The following is a 17,880-nucleotide window of genomic DNA, read 5'->3' on the forward strand; positions in this document are numbered from 1 at the left end:
AAGATGAGAAAACTAAGTCTACATTACTTGTTCACGGCTATACTGCATAGTAAATATGTAGAAATTAAACTGAGATTTTTAAATATCCATGACTTTTATATTGATTCACATGGAAAAAGGCAGAGAGAATATTAACTCCCCCCTACCTTAATGCCAAAAGGACAATGCCTTGAAAAATCCCATTTCAAAAGATGAAAGTAGTATTTCATTGCTTATTTCTACAAAGATTTATAAAATAAAAAAATAGTGAAATATTTTACAATTAATATATATAATGGTCTCATTCAGGGATGTCCTTCAGCTGTATATATGATCAACTATTCCAAGTGCTAGAAATGCAAACTCTTAAAAAGTAGGAGATAAGAATGATAATGAGCAGTAGCCTCAATCTTCTTTATTATTCCTCCATGTATCTTGAGTAAGTTCTGTGAAATCTGGTCCCGGTTTAAAAAAAAACTACCAGAGATGTCTGGTAAACTTTATTTTAGTTGCCTACTCTCAAACACCGTCACATTATTTAAAACAGTGATTTCCCAAAGCTGGCTATTAGAATCACCTGGAGGTCTTTAAAACACACACACACACACACACACACACACACACACACCTCTCAGGCCCCACTCTAGATCCATCCAGACAGTTTCGCAGGGGGTTAGGCTTTTGGAATCTGTATTTCTTAAGCTCTTCAGAACGATTCTAATGGTCAGGTTTGGGAAACACTGATGTATTTTAAAATACTAATATCAAAACCATAAAGTAACTAAGTATAAACTTGCTGCTCTCTTCTCCCCTTTCTAAAAATTTCTCAAAACACATTATACCCCCAGAACTCTTGCCTCTGAGCAAGTAATTTCAATTCAAGATACAGAGAAACATTTTATAAAAATGTATCCTAGTGAGTGAGACTTGGATTCCCATAATAATTTAAGTGGCATTTGAATATAAGATACTGAGTTTTGTGGTTCTTATTCTGAAAATTTTAAATGTGTTTTATATAGGTTCCTAGCAGGCTTTCAACTTGGGAAGATATGAGAAGTAATGACATAATCAAGCATATCAGCACTGAAAAAATACTATACTCAAATATAGCTCATGAGAGGAATAAGAAAGTGAATGAATGACAACCTAAGGCCTTTTGGCCCATACATTTTTGTTCCCAGTCCACTCTTCCCCTATAAGGGGAAATAAAATAAACATTCTTTCCTAGTTGCTTGGCATAGTTATTCAGTGGGTAACTATTAACTAAGTTAATTTAGATACACAAGATTAAAAGAGATAACAAATAAATACCTAGGAAGACAAAGAGAAGTCAGTTCAGAAAACCTTAACTAGCTAATGATGTGGTATATAACACCATCGTGTTAGTACAATTAAATGAAGGCTTCAGTGTCCTTTACATTTCAGCTTTATGTGACTGACACAAGATGTGGAAGAGATCTGATCCTTATGAAGAATTCTGTGCTCGCTGTAAAGATTTGTAGGAATAATGACATGCTTTCTTCACTGATGAGATGAAGTCTCTCTTTTTCAGGCAAGTTGACTGAACAAAACAATGAAAACAAACTTCTTTAGAAGGCTGAATAAAAGTAATTATCTAGCTGAAAAAGTCATTGGCCAAAGATAACTTTTTTAAACCATTCTATGTTTAACACTTAAAAAAACAAACAAAAAAAGCCAACAACAACAACAACAACCAAACAAACCAGAAAAACCAGAGAAATATAAAAAAAAACAATGTACACATCCATTTTCACTGACAGGTACAAGAAAATAGCCATTTATAGAAGTTACAATGCTTTCAACAGCTCCCTCCCCCCCCAATTTTGGGAAACAAGATAAAGCCATCGGGTAAATAAATATACATACTAGCTAATATAAAACAATTATGGTTTCAAATTGTTATCAACTCTTTAAGACTCAAGAAGAAATATGGTGATATAAATCTGATTAGGGCTACATATATTACACAGAATTAAAAAACACAACTGATTTAAACATCCTAACAATAATACAAATATTTAAAAGAATGTCTTAAAAGCCAGACATTTATCACTGGAAATATCACAATTATAATATGTACTTCAGATATGTTAATGTGTATATAGGTCACTTTCGCTGTGTCTTATCAGGTATGCAACTCTCCTGCATTTCCTACAGTCAGTTTTTAAGAGTTCATGTTTCCTGTGTGAATTGAAGGAGCTGGGCACATCTCAATTCACAAAATAAACACCTCCGCTTAACTAAATGGAAGTGTGTTTAAGATAACATTTACCAAAAGATAAAAGAAAATTAGGGGTAATGAGAGGATAAAACATGTTAAAGTAGAAGGAAGCTGGATAATTGTCTCTTTATAAGTTATTTTAAATTTTATATTAACAAATTTAAAATGACCCAAATTAAGTAATGAAGAAAAATAAATTGGTCTCGAAAAATTTTCTCAGGTCATATAAAATTTCCCTTTATTCCTTTACAGAATCTTGTTATGCTAGATTCCTTTGTCAGTTGACTTAAAGAACTCTCCTAGCATGGGACTGAAAACAGTTTACCATTAATAAAACAGGACTAAAAGTTGGTGTTTATTTAAAGTGCCCACAGGCACAACAGTACAGGTGCTTACATTTCCCTTTAAATCATGGGAAAGCCCTTTGAGACTGTGTTTGCTTAATCAGAAAAGCTTTCAGCAATTATAATGCACGCTGAAAGCTTAGATCTTCTTGTATAGGTTTAGGGTTTTACTGTTTGAGCATAAAAAGGGGAGCAAGGAGAAATGTAACTAGGTTCACAATTTTGAGCAAGAGCGTATGTAAAGGTAACGTATGTACATTTTATTTCAAGAAAGACAGAAGACAAACAGCATAAAGATGCCCAGATGCCCTAAAGATAAATACATTTCAAAGATTCTCATTAAAATGAATCTGGAGTATTTTTCCTGCAAGCAAAATACCTTTCTTTAAATTAAAACAAAAACAAACCAAAACAAATTAAAAAAAAAAACAAAACCAGTATTCTGAATTGCAAATGCGTTTGCTTTTTTTTTTTGCAGAAAATCTGCCATGATTATTTTTTTTTAATGAATAAGGATTTTCCACAAAACAGGCTTGCTCTACATGCTAGATTTTTTAAACAGTTCAGTGACACAATATGCTAACTACATACACAACAGATAATATAGTAAGAAAACACTCAACCTGATGAAAAGTTAAAATCTTCATTAATACACTGAAAATTGACATAACTCATGCCTTTAAAATCAAAAATACAAAAATTAAATGTTTTCCTAAAAAGATTTCCTTATTTTAAGGATTCATTTGAAAATGAAGCTGCATGTAATTTGTACAATAAGTTGTACAAGTAAACAGGTAATATACATAAAAAATTAAGTGACATACTCCTCAATTATCAGTTGTCCACCTTTAATTTCCAATACTGTACTTTCTTAACAAGCATACAAAATATCAAACTTCTCTTTAGAAAAAGTGCCGTTCTTTGACATCCTTTACACAAAAACAGTCTGAGCCTGTGGCATGTTAATGCAGTCGAGAGGCAAAGCATACTAACTTTTACAAATTCTACCTTCCATAAAAAGCCTCCCGAAAAGGAGATTACACGCCACTATAAAAATATCAACCTCTTGTGGTAGCTGCATTAGAGAACCAAGGCTTGAAGACTATTTTCATATAGCATAGAAAACCACTATGAGAGCATATTAACTGCATTGGTGGCTTGGGAGTTTACTGTGCCACAGGATTATGCATAGCTACTGTAAGGTACCAAGACTGTTACACAGAGTTTTAAATTGATTGTAACCAAGAGCATAACAGAGGTACTACCAGCCCATGCAAAATAACTAAAAATACTGAGTCACTGTGCTGAATACTTCATTCCTGGAGAAAACCAAAGGCAGCAGTAACCAAATCAAGCCCAACAGATGACCAAACTCATTCTCCTCAAAGATTGGTGAGCACAGTGAAGTCTGAGGTATACCTTTATCCGTTAAATCCGTGTGCCATTGCAAGATATTACCATTTGGGGAACACATGCCATCACAATGGTTTAAATCTTTTGAATATTAGTCATTCATATATTCTTATCTACCCAGTCCTTTGATTTTTTTTAAAAGATTTCACCTACAGAATATTACAGAAACAAAATATAAATGCATGTCTTTCTAAATGAAACTTACATGGACTAAAAGTAGAGAATATTTTTAAACAAATATACAATATGCAGGCAGACAAAGCAGGAAAACGGCCATTCAAATGTATAATAAAAAACTAAAAACTGACTATTTCCAGAAAACTAGGAAGCGCCTCAACTAAAAGGAATGCATAATGAAAATCTAATCTAATACAGGTCAAAAATGTAAAAAGGTTATAAACCTTAACAGGAAAAATAAAACAACTTTTACTGGCCATTCCTGTTGAAATGAGAATCTTAAAGTAACAGAAAAGTGGCTACAAACCCACTTAGAGCACCAAACAGAGAGAAAATAAAAGTCCATTTTCATCTCTGTTATTATCATAAAATCCTGTGTGACTACAGGTCAAACTGCTGGTGGCAGAAACAGAATTCTTTATAAACTGCAGATGTCCTGTACATAAAAAAATTTCACCGGAGTTGCACTAGTTCTAAAGACTCTTCTGTTTTAGCCTACCTACTGTATGTATTCAATCTGAGATAAAGTCTCTTTCTGTAACCCTTGATTATTATTGGGCACCAAAGATAAGAAAAGCAAGACGGGGTACAAAAATGCAAAATTTCAACAGTAATGGCAATGTTTTTGTCTTAGTCCAAAAGGGTCCTGCATTCTCTCCCCCTTCAGTGATCTGACAAGTCTTTGTACTTAATCTGGGGGCAGCAAATCATGCAAGCGAAATCTGTCTCTGATGTGAGGTCGAACATCTTCATTCTGTGTGGAGAAAAAGACATTTTAAAAGCCATGTAAAAATATGATTCCGTAACACTGTGAACATTCTTCCTTTGCAGAGAAAATATACCACTATTTATTTCACTTTGTTTGCCAAATATAAAGATACTACACACAAGCAGTTAACTTAGAATTAAATTTAGATTAAAAGAACTGTCATTAAAGTTTTAATTCTGTAAAGAACAATTATGCACTAAGAGGCAAAACCAAAAGACTGGTAAAAGTGTTAAGCCACTGAATTCTACTTTATTTATTAGGAAAAAATAACACCAGAATAAAGTTTCAGTAGCACAAGCATTAATTCTAGACCTGAACTATGAAAGCAAAGTGAAATCAATTTAATACTGTTAGTGACTTTGTAAGAAGCAGCCCAGTGAAAATAAAAACATTCAACCTGCAAATTATTAAATACCAAGAAGCATGATTTTGATATAGTTTACAAGGTTAGAAAATGCTTGTAATCCTTTTCAATTTTTTTTTGCCCTGATCTCATACCAAGTTGACTTTAAAAGTCAGTGCACATAAAGTAAAGTAATTAAAAAGATTTACTTCAATAGAGTTGAGGCAACAAGTGCAAAACACAACAAGATAAATAAGATACTTACCAGTTCTACAAGCTTCTCCAGAAATGGAATCAATTTTAGGAGTTCATTGTCATTTTTATCCATAAACCAGCTTTCTATAGGGATTCCATTAGATAGCTAAAATAATAAATAATTAAATCCTTTTTATTACATTTTGCATACTTTATAAAAACTTAAAAGAAATAACAGATACTTAAGTACACAGTGATCTGCAGAAGTTACTGTGAAAAGGAATGCCATCAGTTTATGGTTGTTACATTCTGACAATTCAATAGTGCAAGAAACAGATGTTAAGGGATACATCAAAGCCTAATTGGTTTTTTAGCTTAATGTCTTAATATATATGAAACTAAACAAGAAAGATCCATTGAAACAAGTTTTGCAATTACGTAATTAAAAATATTACTTTATGGATTAAAAAAATAGTTACTATTAGTCTATGCTAGGCACTGTGAGAGGGGTGTTGCCAATGTAAACACTATCAGAAAGCCTATATACTTTTACACAGGGACTGTGTGACATTCATTGTTCTATTTCCAACAAATAGCAGGATAACCTGAAACGGCAGGAACGTAACAAATTGATGCAATGGTATTTCACTGAAGAGAAGTTTAAAAACGAGAATGCAAACCACATTTTATAGTAAATAATCTCTAGGTTATCTTTAATACTAATGCAGAATACTATATTTAAGATGGTAGATAAATGAAATTATTTTATCCAGGAACCAATATGAAATTCTTAAAAATATATTTCAAAATGTGACCAATGACCTAAATTGAACACATTTCAATACCATATGCAGTTTTCCCCATTTTTCTTTTTTCATCTTTTTACTGTTTACTTTTCACTTGTTCTTTCTACACCCAACCCAATTTCCACCATCCCTACTCTGCACTGATTTACTGTAAAGGAAATCTCAGACCTATCACACGAACACATTCATAATGCAATACAAATCTTGCTGGGTGCCTGGGTGGCTCAGTTGGTTGAGCTTCCGACTCTTGATTTTGGCTCAGGTCATAATCTCAAAGTTTGTTAGTTCAAGCCCCTCATCGGGCTCTGCACTAACAGCGTGGATCCTGCTTGGGAGTCTCTCACTCTGCCCCTCCCTAGCTTTCGCACAGACACTTGCTCTCAAAAGTAATAAATAAACATTTAAAAAAAAAAAAAAAAGAAAAAGAAGGGGCACCTGGGTGGCTCAGTCGGCTAAACTTCCAACTTTGGCTCAGGTCATGATTTCATGGTTCAAGAGTACGATCCCCATATCAGGCTTGGTGCTGACATACTGATTTAACAACTGATAAGAATGCTATTAACTGATGTACAGCTTATAATCTCTTCTTATCCAGAATTATTACTCAGATTTTTATCTATGTTTTCATTTATTTAAAAGAAAAATGTCCACAAGAAATATAGCAATTTGGCATTTCTAATTCTAAAAGATAACACTAAAAAGGGAAATTCCACCAGTGAAAATTCTGTTCTCCTATTACATTCTGTTTGGCAGCATTTGTTCTCATTGTGTTGTTTTTTTTTTCCAATCTCATTTTGTTTAGCAACCCTCTCTTCATACCTGATATGCAAAGGCTTGTGGTGAGTTGTCAATTATTATAGTCTTTGAAAGATCTCTTCCAAGGATATTTAAGTCCTTTATATAATTTCCTTGTACACAAACACAATGTTCACGGAAAAGCCGATGCCTAAACATAAAAATAAAAAGAAATTAACTTAAAAAAAAAAACTCCAAAAAGTGTAACACATACTGAAACATACACACATACCACAGGCTTTACAGTTTTAGCCTTATTTTCTCTCACAAAGGAAATTCAAATACAAATGTGGGCCTAAGCTTTGGGCTACAGTTTTACTTTAAAAAATGTTAGCAATTATTGAAACCTTACAACCAAATATTACCATGCCTTTAAGAACTTTGGCTTATCCCAAAATGTTATATTAAATTATAAAGAGGGATTAAAAACTCTGTAAATTGTTTTTGTAATTTATTTACCCAGGAAAGCTCAGTTCAGATGCAGCATCTGGTTGTGTCATCGAGGTCCTGCTTTTTAACCAATTTTCCAGATGGTTGACTGAGGCACAAGGAGGTCAAGTGACTTGCCCAAGGTCACACAGTAAGTCAGTGGTTAGCCCCGCATTGGAACCCAGGATCCTCCTGGCTCCCAGTCCTTTGCTCTAACCAGAAGACCACACAGCCTCCCTATCCCTGTACATGCCAGAATAGAAAATATAAGAAGGAATGTTTCTGTGTTGGCATTTTCAAAAATGTTTTTCGTTTCCCTTATAGTTTTTGAGAAAAGCTGTGGAGGCCAAAACGAATGTTTATTCCATCACTTCATACTTTTCCCAAACACCCATCTTCCTTTTAATTTCGTGTGAGTGTGTATATGAATATTTGAAAAACAAGGATTGAATGAAATGATGAATTCAGATTTAAGTATTACAAATGTAAACTGATGTTTCACCAATGATAGATACTTAACTGAAAAATGGTGTACCACTAAAAGCGATTGAAGGTCTTATAATACTTATATACTGTCATAATTACATAATCTCATTTAGCACTCAAAATGTTAGTCTTGGAATATTACTAATAGTTAATACTGGTCACCCTGAAATACTCCATTTGCATACATTAGTAATTTGATGGTTTGGCTTCCTTGTGTCTTAATCCCACTAAACAATTTTTCAGCAGCTAAGGCCTACTTATATATACCTATATTTTTAATTATGGAATTTCAAGAAATGGGCATTTTCCACCAACAAAATTGGCCATAGCTCTAACAACAACAAAACTCAACCTTAAAAACATCAGTCCCGGTGATGACGACAGAGTTTTCCAACCAGAAGAAATGTAGTAGAAACAGTTCTCTCCCCCCCCTTTCTATAAAGAATACCTTAAATTAAATGATCATCTACCACTGTATGGTTTAAAGACTGTTCTACTTTGAAAAGGTAAGACCAGACAAAAGAATTTAAGTCCTGGATGGGCCTATAAAAGATTCCATTTTTATCTGTACAAACATTTACATTTGAGGAAACTAGACAGGCAGGTGCAGCAGGTACACGCAAGTCACTATTGATGTTTCTTTGGCAATAGCAGCAAACTCACCCAAGACAGGAGACAAATGAACATGTATGTGGATACAAATGATAACTGTAAATAAATTACACTAAAATCCCTCCAGTTATTCAGGAGCCTGAGAGTCAATAGCAGGCATTTGCAGTTTTAGAAAGGAACTACTCTTGCCAGTCATCAGATTTGCATTTGGAATCATGAGACTCAGATCACAGGAATTTGAGTCTACCTTATCTTCAACATAGTACTCTAATGCAATACACTGTTCAAAAAGCTCCTCCTATTTTAAATTATTCAAATACTAGATACAAAAACTAGATAAAACAAATTTAAACTCTCAATGTGTAGGTTTATAAATGTAGTTTAAATGAAGGGTGTTAATTTGTAACATTATAATTCCATGACTATGATTTGTTCCCTAGTAAAATGAAAGAAAGCTCTAAAAGAGAACAGAAATCTTTAGAATGAATGAAGTCATCAAAACAAAATCATTTGTGTACTTTTGTTAAAGTTAGATAAAATAAGCATGCATTATACCTTTATGAAGAGAAAAAAAAATTTCATTTGTGTGTCTAATGCTTGCTTATATTGGAAGCTAAAATGGGAAGTGACAAGGACAAATTTTGCTCCTTTAGATTAAAAAAAACAAAAAACATAGTTCTATTTACAAGAAAGCAAATCCCCTAAACGTGGACATCAGAAAAAGTCTTTTAACATAGTTGTAACCACTCTATAACAAAGGTACTATTAACAGTAGAAATTAGGACTTTCCACTAAAAAAATATGGGAAAAAGAATTCAAGAAAATGAATTCCTGGCTATTAAAGCTTTTATGAACCTTTTCTGGCATCTCTCTCAGCATTCTCGGTTAAAAAAAAACAACAACATAGATTAACTCTGTCATCTTAGAGGATGCAGCAAGACTGCTGGCAGTCTTAGTATTTCATTTCTGTTGACAGAAATAATGGAACTGATTTTTAAACTGTTTTAAGATTACCCGAGGCACTCCCACCTAACCAGGAACACACTGCATCTGCTGGCTCAGGACACACACAAGGAAGTGAGTCCAGATCGGGTAACTTGAGTGACTAAACCAACTGCAATTTCCAATTAGATTCATGTAATGTTTTCTTTCCATGGAAGAGAAATTTGCTCTTGAAAAAAGCAAAAGAGTTTAATTTATCCTTTCTGTTAAAATTAACCTTTATTTTCTATGCCATTAAAAAGGTGACATAACATGCATTATCTCAGAGACATAAGGAAGTGAAAACATCATGCACACAGTGAAAAATTCCACATACCCCCAATCTCCCCCCAGTCCCCAAAGAAGTGAGGATACAGATGTAACAGTGAATAAATACATTTGATCTTTGTATCCTTTAAAGAACGTCTGTCTGAAGTTAACATCATTAGGAACTCTTAAAGAGTTTGGGGGCTTAAAAAAGATCGTTTTCACCATTCAACACAACAAATCTCTATATATGCAGCCAACTGAAAATGGCCATGAAAATTAAATAGAATCATAGTAATTTCATAGATCAGTGTGACAGACATTTCTACTATTTCTTAATTAAATTTACCTGACCAGTTGCTTTTTAGGGTCTAGTATGTTCAGTAACTTGTCTGCATACACCTTCTTAGAAGCAGTAAAAAGAATGATCTATAAATTCAGGGGAAAAGAAGTAATCATTATACATGATCTAAATATGGGTACTATATTGAATAAAATAAAAATACTTCTGTAATTAGCTTAAGCATGTTTACCTCATACATCTGAGACATTCGCTCCAGGAATTCCCTGAAGAATGGTCTTAATCTCACGTAAACCTAAAGAAATAACAAAAATAAGCTTCAGTAAATAAACCTATAAAATAGAAACAACTTATTTATAAGATATGTTGTGTTCTAACTTTGGGTATAATTTAAAAGTTCATATTTTAAAGTAATAGAAAAGTATACTAAGTACCACTCAGCCAAATATATTTCACATACCAAATACCACTTAAAACAATCTTTTGGTAGGGTAACAATAATTATTGGTGATGTCACTTCTTAATAGTTAAATTGCAGCATACAATATGATAGTACTTTGTGGAATATAATTTTAATAAACATTTCAACTAAAAATGAAAGGTTTCCCTTTGAGATTTTGATCCACCAATCTGCTCCATCTTCCAGCCAGGTAGCATCCATCCAATTATTAGGCAGGCTGTGTGTCCACCTCTAGCTGACCTGTCTCAATGACCTTCCTCTATACTCAGAATTTCTTCTCAACAATCACCTGCTAAGAATACCTTTATTTTAAATCTCTATTAGGTAAATAATGTTCAAGAAAGAGATGTCTGGATTGGTGGGTTTTACATAACTGGAATTTTTCAGAATTCAATCTTGTTCTACATTTACTGATTCAGATGTGGCATCTAAATTAGCACTACTGGGTTACTTGAGATTGAAAATATAATAAGGCACACCAGTTATCAAAACCGACTGGCAGTATCAGGAAAAACTACAGTACCCAAAGAACTGCCTTATATACGTTATTTCCTTATTTCTGTGTCTATCTTCTTGCCTACATTTAATGTAGCTCTTACTCCAATTTTCAAAAAGCACAGGACTATAAGCCATGAGCAACTACTAAAACTGACATACAAAAGATTTTAAATTGTTTTCATTTTGTGACAAAACTTTATAAAAAGAAAACTTTATACTCAAAGGTGATTATTACCTCCAAACACCACGAACAACAAATATATATAGAACACCTATGCCCCAGATTCACTGGATTAAGATTAAAAACAAACAACAACAAAACAAAACACTAGTGGCAAAAAACTCAAAATCTAGGCTTCATGAAATTTAATTCTGTCATAAACACACATCCACACAAAAATGCCCTCATGATAAAAATCCAGTTCTGGGAATGTTTCAGGGCAGAAAAAGGAAATCATGCAAAGGATTCTAGGAGGTAGCGACCATGTACTACCAATCTTTATAGTTTCCAAAGCCCAAAAGGCATAAGACAATACTAAATATATAGTAAGTGCTTGAGAAAAAAAAATACATTGAGTAATGAAATCAAAGCCAAGCAATATAAACAAAACAAATAAAGAAAAGCAAGCATATATGACTATATAAGGAAAACTATAGAGTTTCCTTAAAAACTGATCACTTGTAGAAGACAAATTGTGAGTGATAATAATATCATTCTACCCCTACCTCCAGGCTAGGATGATAAAGTTTACTTCTTTTTAATCCTATTAGGCATTTTATCTCAATTTCTTGGCTAATCAAAAACAAAGTAAGCCATATACCCCTAAGTCAAATAAAAATAAATCCTCAGTGTCCAATCACGATCATTTAAAATGAGGCCCAAGAAATCTAACTAATTTTGACATTTCCATCTTAAAAACATTTGGTATACCCTGTAACCAACCCATGTAACTGATGGATTGCCTTAAATAGAAATACCATTTTTTATTAACTATGGGTCTTTTCAAAATAGATTTGTGATGATTAAGAAAACAATCAATTTAGTCAATACTTCTTTTCCGATTACCTCATCTCAAGGAGGATGATAAACTATGAACCATCAGAGCCTTTTGTTTGCTGCTAAGAAAGCTTACCGTTTACATACATTTAATTAAACAATATGTTATTTTTGCATTTATGTAAATGATTTCATTTGGTCTCAATATCCCTGTTATCACTTGCTCCACACTATAAGCTAAGGAAGGCCTCTGTACTTTGGGATTTGCTTCCTCTGAACCCTAACACACTTCCATTTCAGAGGAATACTTCTATGTAAACGGTATTATCCAAGCATAGTAAGTGGAACACTATACAAAGGTGACATTTCCAACTTCTTATACATGACTTCCATATTAAATCAAAACTATAACTTCATTATACATTGTACTTACTACTTTGACCATTCTTAATATAAAAATACATCTTAAAACGACATTACTTTCAAAATGTACTTGTTTACAGAGGATGAAAAAAAGGTAGTACTGAAGATGGGGGAATATATTGCTAAATTATTTCCTTACCATGAGAATAGAGTAATTGTTGGCTGTAAAAGTTCCTATCCCCAAAACAGATTCACTATTTGAACAGGAAGGTCATTCAGGATTAAAATATATACACAGAAATTAATGTGGTTAGTGGGAAAGAGAATATAGAAAGGTACAAAATAACAGTGAGCAGAGGTGGAGGTTCTGCTATGTGCTACAAAGGTAAAATCTCAGAAAGAAAAATAGAAATGGAGACACAAGGCCAGCATGGTCTAAGTCATTTGGATGGATATATTAAAGCATAAATATATAAAAGTCAAACACTAAGTACTGTCTAGTAGGAAACAGAACAATTGTTAAGGTATATATAATACAAAGAGACTATGATCACTTATTATGTTAGGTCACAGAGATATAGAAATGTACAAATGCACAGAGGCATGCCTCCAAAATGCTTCAGAATCTATTCCACAGATGCTCATAATTATATTTTTCTTCTTCTTTCTCATAACAAAGATTCTTGTCCTGAGCTGCCTATTTCCCTTTTTCCACATTCTTTCCCTACTTAGTATTTCACCAACAACCATCCTTCTTCAAACCTGTAACTTTTCAAAATCATGTAGTCTCCCAAATGTAAGATTAGGCTAAAAGTTTCACTTCAGTCTGGTATACATATGTCCCTCCAAATATACAGCAATTATTCTATCTACCCTACAAATAGTTTTAATCGATCACTAAATATGCATTTTTAAAAAGTCAAAACTTTAAAAATAATGCAGAATGCTATAAAGAAACAATTATTGTATAAAAATACCATACCCAAAGATATGTCTTAAAGAGCAATGACTACCCAAAGATAGGGATTTATGAATATGTTCATTATATAAAACTTTAAAAATAAAATCTACCAGAAATACCTGCAAAACTGTGATAATGGAACTAATCTTATATGATCTTGTAGATTGATTTTACTAAAGTTTAAATTTTATATAGAAAAAGTAATGTGTATAACAGAAAATATTACATCAAGATTCCTTGAGATGAACAAATACCTGATGGCCTGTACTTTCTTTAGTGTTAAGACAATGAGAATGTCCTGTAATTGTGTATGTAGATAATCCTACCAGGCCATAATGGTTAATAAAACTGAATTTAATAAAAGCAGTCACCAAAATAGCAATCTAGTTATAAAATGATTATAAATATTTTGTGGTAGTCTGTCTAAATTCAAATTCATGACTAAATATTCAATGTCAAGCTATATATACTGAATAATCTCTGTTTACCAAACCTTATCTAATTTCATAGGTAATTTCACTTTGTAAAGAAATTTCATATATAACTTTAATAACATGAATGAAGCAGCAGAAGCAGGAGAAGAAAAAGGAGGAAAACAAGGAGGAGGAGGAGGAAGAGAAAACCCCCAAAGCAGCTTCACTTTGTGGGCAACTGAATAAGGAAGAAACAAAAACAAAAAACTCTTACATGTAAATCTTTTAAGAAAAAGTATTTCTAAATAGTTTTCAGCACAGATAATATAACCTTAACATATTCAAAAAGAAACATTTTTTAATAGTTATTCCATGATATCTTGAATTTATTGCTATACTGACACAGGTTTATTTTTATTAAAAAATTTTTTTTAAGTAATCTCTATGCCCATCATGGAGCTCAAACTCATGACCCCAAGATCAAGAGTCACATGCTCTGCTGACTGAGGCAGCCAGGAGCCACATATTGATATAGGTTCAAAAAAACCCCATAAAAACAGTCAATTCTGTGGGACTCCTCCACTTAAGAGTATGGCACCCTTTAAATAAAAAGATGATTGGTAAATGCTATTTACTTAATCAGCAGTAAGACTTTTTTTTTTTTTTAATTTTTTTTTTTTTCAACGTTTATTTATTTTTGGGACAGAGAGAGACAGAGCATGAATGGGGGAGGGGCAAAGAGAGAGGGAGACACAGAATCGGAAGCAGGCTCCAGGCTCTGGGCCATCATCAGCCCAGAGCCCGACGCGGGGCTCGAACTCACGGACCGCGAGATCGTGACCTGGCTGAAGTCGGACACTTAACCGACTGCGCCACCCAGGCGCCCCTTTTTTTTTTTTTTTTAATTTTGAGAGACAGAGAGAGAGAGAGAGTGCCCACGTGCACGTGGGGGAGGGGCAGAAAGAGAGGGAGGGAGAGAGAATCCTAAGCAGGCACTGCACTACCAGCACAGAGCCTGATGCGGGTCTCAAATTCACTAACCATGAGATCATGGCCTGAGCCAAAATCAGATGCTTAACTGACTGAGCCACACAGGCGCCCAAGTAAGACTTTAAGGCAGTAGAAAACCAATAATCCTGGGGAATGTGAAGAATGAGATGCTACATATAACTGAAAAATCTTACCATGAGTAGATAGATACCACAGGTATAACAAGTGACTGTCAATTTGTTAACCCTTCTGTGCACCTCAGTCTCCTCATACATAAAATGAGTAAAATAAGAGTACCTACCTCATAGGGTTGTTGTGAAGATTAAGTTAATACATGTAAAGCACCTAGAACAGTGCCTGGCACACGGAGAATGCCAACGACTATTACTTATCCACCTTATTATTAACCAGTCATAAGGAGAATAGCTGGAATGAGTATGATTCTATGGGTCAGAACTGGGCAACCTAACTGAAAAAGAAAGCCCTACAGCTGCAATCTACACTTTTAGAAGAGAGAAAATAATCAGGAGTTCGATCAGTTGATAGCTTTGCTATTTAACTTAGTTAACACTTTCTTAGCATCAATACTAGAGCACAGAGACAAAACCCAAATCCTCTTCACAGAAAGAGGGTTGCTCAGGTAGGCCCTGCAGAGACCTCAACCTTATAACCCCCGGGTGACATTACAGTCATCCTTTGTTTAACACAATTCCAACAAGAGGTAGATGGCTGCTGGGGATAGTATTTGTAGGCAGATCAATCTGAAAATGAATAGGTAAATACTAAAACATCAAAATAAAAAATAATAAAATCAAAAATCCCCACACTAAAAACTTCTGCAAAACATTACACTAAGTAGAAATAAATTTGAAAAGGAATTTTCCTGTAGAGTCTACATGGGATAAAATGAAACTTAAGGTATCCATATATGTAAGTTAGCAATGAAGCATAATTTTCAAATAAAAATTGGCATATATATATGTTTTATATGTATAAACTACTGCTGATTTTATTTAAATAAAGTTTAATCATTTTAAAAGCAAAAAAAGGTCACTTTAGTAAAACAAAAAATGCTGCCTTTAAAAACAAGCTCTAAACTGCCTAAATGATTTAATATGCTTAGTAATTAACTGTCACGTCTCCTAAATTTGCAGCACATTTTCAGCTGTTGAACAAGAATTTTCCATGCTTTTTTAAGGAACTGCCTCTAATTTTAACATACATTTACAAAGACTACAAAGAGGTCCCCATGAAATATACTTTATCATCTTTGAGAGGCAGCTAACTATAGGTTTCACTTCTTTCTTTTTTTAACCTAAAAAATCAATAATGAATAATTACAATGAAAAAAAAATAGACCAATGACTAGTTATACTTACTAAGAAGGATAGGAAAGTTACTTTAAAATTACTTTTAATATTAACCTATAATTAGTTATCACAGTATTGTTCCCTACCAGCTAAAATATTACCTTAATCCTCAATACTAAGTGTCCATGAACCCCAAATGTTCTTTTTAAGGTATATTATAAACACTCCTTTTGTACAACAAAAATTATGCTTTATGAAGGTCAAAACAAAATGCCTCTTGGTTAATGTCAATTTAAGTCAGAGCTTGAGAGGAAGAAAAACTTGATTAGGTATTTACTACAAAACTCTTCCTTTACATGATTGCTTATTTCTCCATAAAGCAAAAATAATGCTGACTTTTCTAAGAAAGACTATACAGAAGAGATAGAAGCCACTGACTCTCTACTTTTCTTGTTCTGTGGGATAAAATATTTGAGATCCTTATGAAAATTATCCTAGGCTGTAAGGTTCCCAAGAAAAAAAACAAACTATAGTGATGGGGAAAAGTCTAAGCTTTGCTAAACGTGGGGTTTCCCGCCCACCTCTCCCCCCAACTTTTCCCATAAAAGCAACCTCTACTAATAAAACAAAGCATCCTTTATCAAGTAGCTCCCTACAGATCCTATCTCTCCTTGAGTGCTTACCACAATCTGATTTCTGGACAGCTGACCCAAAGTTTGATGATTTTACTGATCTTCAGAAAGCCACTGACTGGCTAAAGTCTTATTGGTGAACAGAGTCAAAAATCAGATGCCCCTGCCATACTTTACAGAATGAGGAGTTGGACAGCACAGTTACGTTTGGCTGCACTGTGGTGAAACATATGAGGCATCTTCTTTTTGTCTTCAATTAGCCACGTTTGGGCTGAGTAGCTCTATTACATCTTCAAAAAACTGAGCTCCAGTTCTTGATGGAGATAGAGGAAGGTCATTGAGGAGGTGGTTCAGCTCAAGAGCTAAGTGAAAAATCTGTCTTTTGATTCAGTCCTGCTTGTGGATAGAAGTCATCTTCTGGATGGAAGAGGGAGTGAGATGACCTAGAGTCTTGAATTGGTGGATCTGCAGGAACAGAAACTAAATACAGTGGAGACCTCTTAACTGAGTAACACCACGAGATGGATTTCCTGACAATGTGTCAATATAAGCTAAATATAAAAATTAAATATGTGGATTGGAACTGATCATGCACTTGTTTTTCCAGGTATCAAATGCATCTGTACAATTCTAAGAATAAATAATGTTTTCCCAATAACTAACTGTAAAACACTTCATGGAAAAACAACCGATTTAAAGGGGGGAAAAAAAGACCCAAACAAAAATCCATACACTTTGCCTCTTTGAGTGCCATACCCTCACTTTAAAAACTCACTTTAAAGAATGACTTTTTCTCTCCATCTACACAAACTAAATCTCTCTACCCAAATAGTATTAGTAACATGTATCAAATTTTGAGTTGAATCTTTTAGTTTTTTTGAATCTCCCAGAGAAATGGAATTCAAATACACTCAAAATACTAAATTGAGGCTTGAATGATCTACCTGCTCAAAAATCCTGAGACTTGCATTAAGTAAGTTGAGTCCTACTTATCAATCAAAAGGAGAGTATATACCATGGAGTCAGGCAGTCTTTAAATGTGAATAGTGGTCACCTTAAATTTCCCTCAAACTTTCATCTGAAAAAAAACTAAGAAAGCCCACAACCAGATTATAGT

The 17,880-nt window shown here is 33.6% G+C and overlaps 1 protein-coding gene across 2 annotated transcripts in view; it reads right to left on the minus strand.

The window, feature by feature from the left end:
• Positions 1–2,804: 2,804 nt before the first annotated feature.
• Positions 2,805–17,880, minus strand: part of CTDSPL2 (CTD small phosphatase like 2) — an 80,265-nt gene continuing 65,189 nt past the window's right edge. For both annotated transcript variants that reach the window (XM_047075170.1, XM_047075169.1), the window contains exons 9-13: positions 10,372–10,434; positions 10,188–10,267; positions 7,088–7,214; positions 5,533–5,628; positions 2,805–4,909 (exon numbers count right to left, since the gene is read on the minus strand). In XM_047075170.1, coding sequence (XP_046931126.1) covers positions 4,844–4,909; positions 5,533–5,628; positions 7,088–7,214; positions 10,188–10,267; positions 10,372–10,434 — 432 coding nt within the window. In that variant the 3' untranslated portion in view covers positions 2,805–4,843. The remainder of the gene's footprint in view (positions 4,910–5,532; positions 5,629–7,087; positions 7,215–10,187; positions 10,268–10,371; positions 10,435–17,880) is intronic.

Source organism: Lynx rufus, unplaced genomic scaffold (assembly GCF_022079265.1).
Source record: "Lynx rufus isolate CCGP_SWC_20201006 ecotype Redwood Valley unplaced genomic scaffold, mLynRuf1.p SCAF_13, whole genome shotgun sequence".
In the NCBI taxonomy this organism is placed as follows: Eukaryota; Metazoa; Chordata; class Mammalia; order Carnivora; family Felidae; genus Lynx; species Lynx rufus.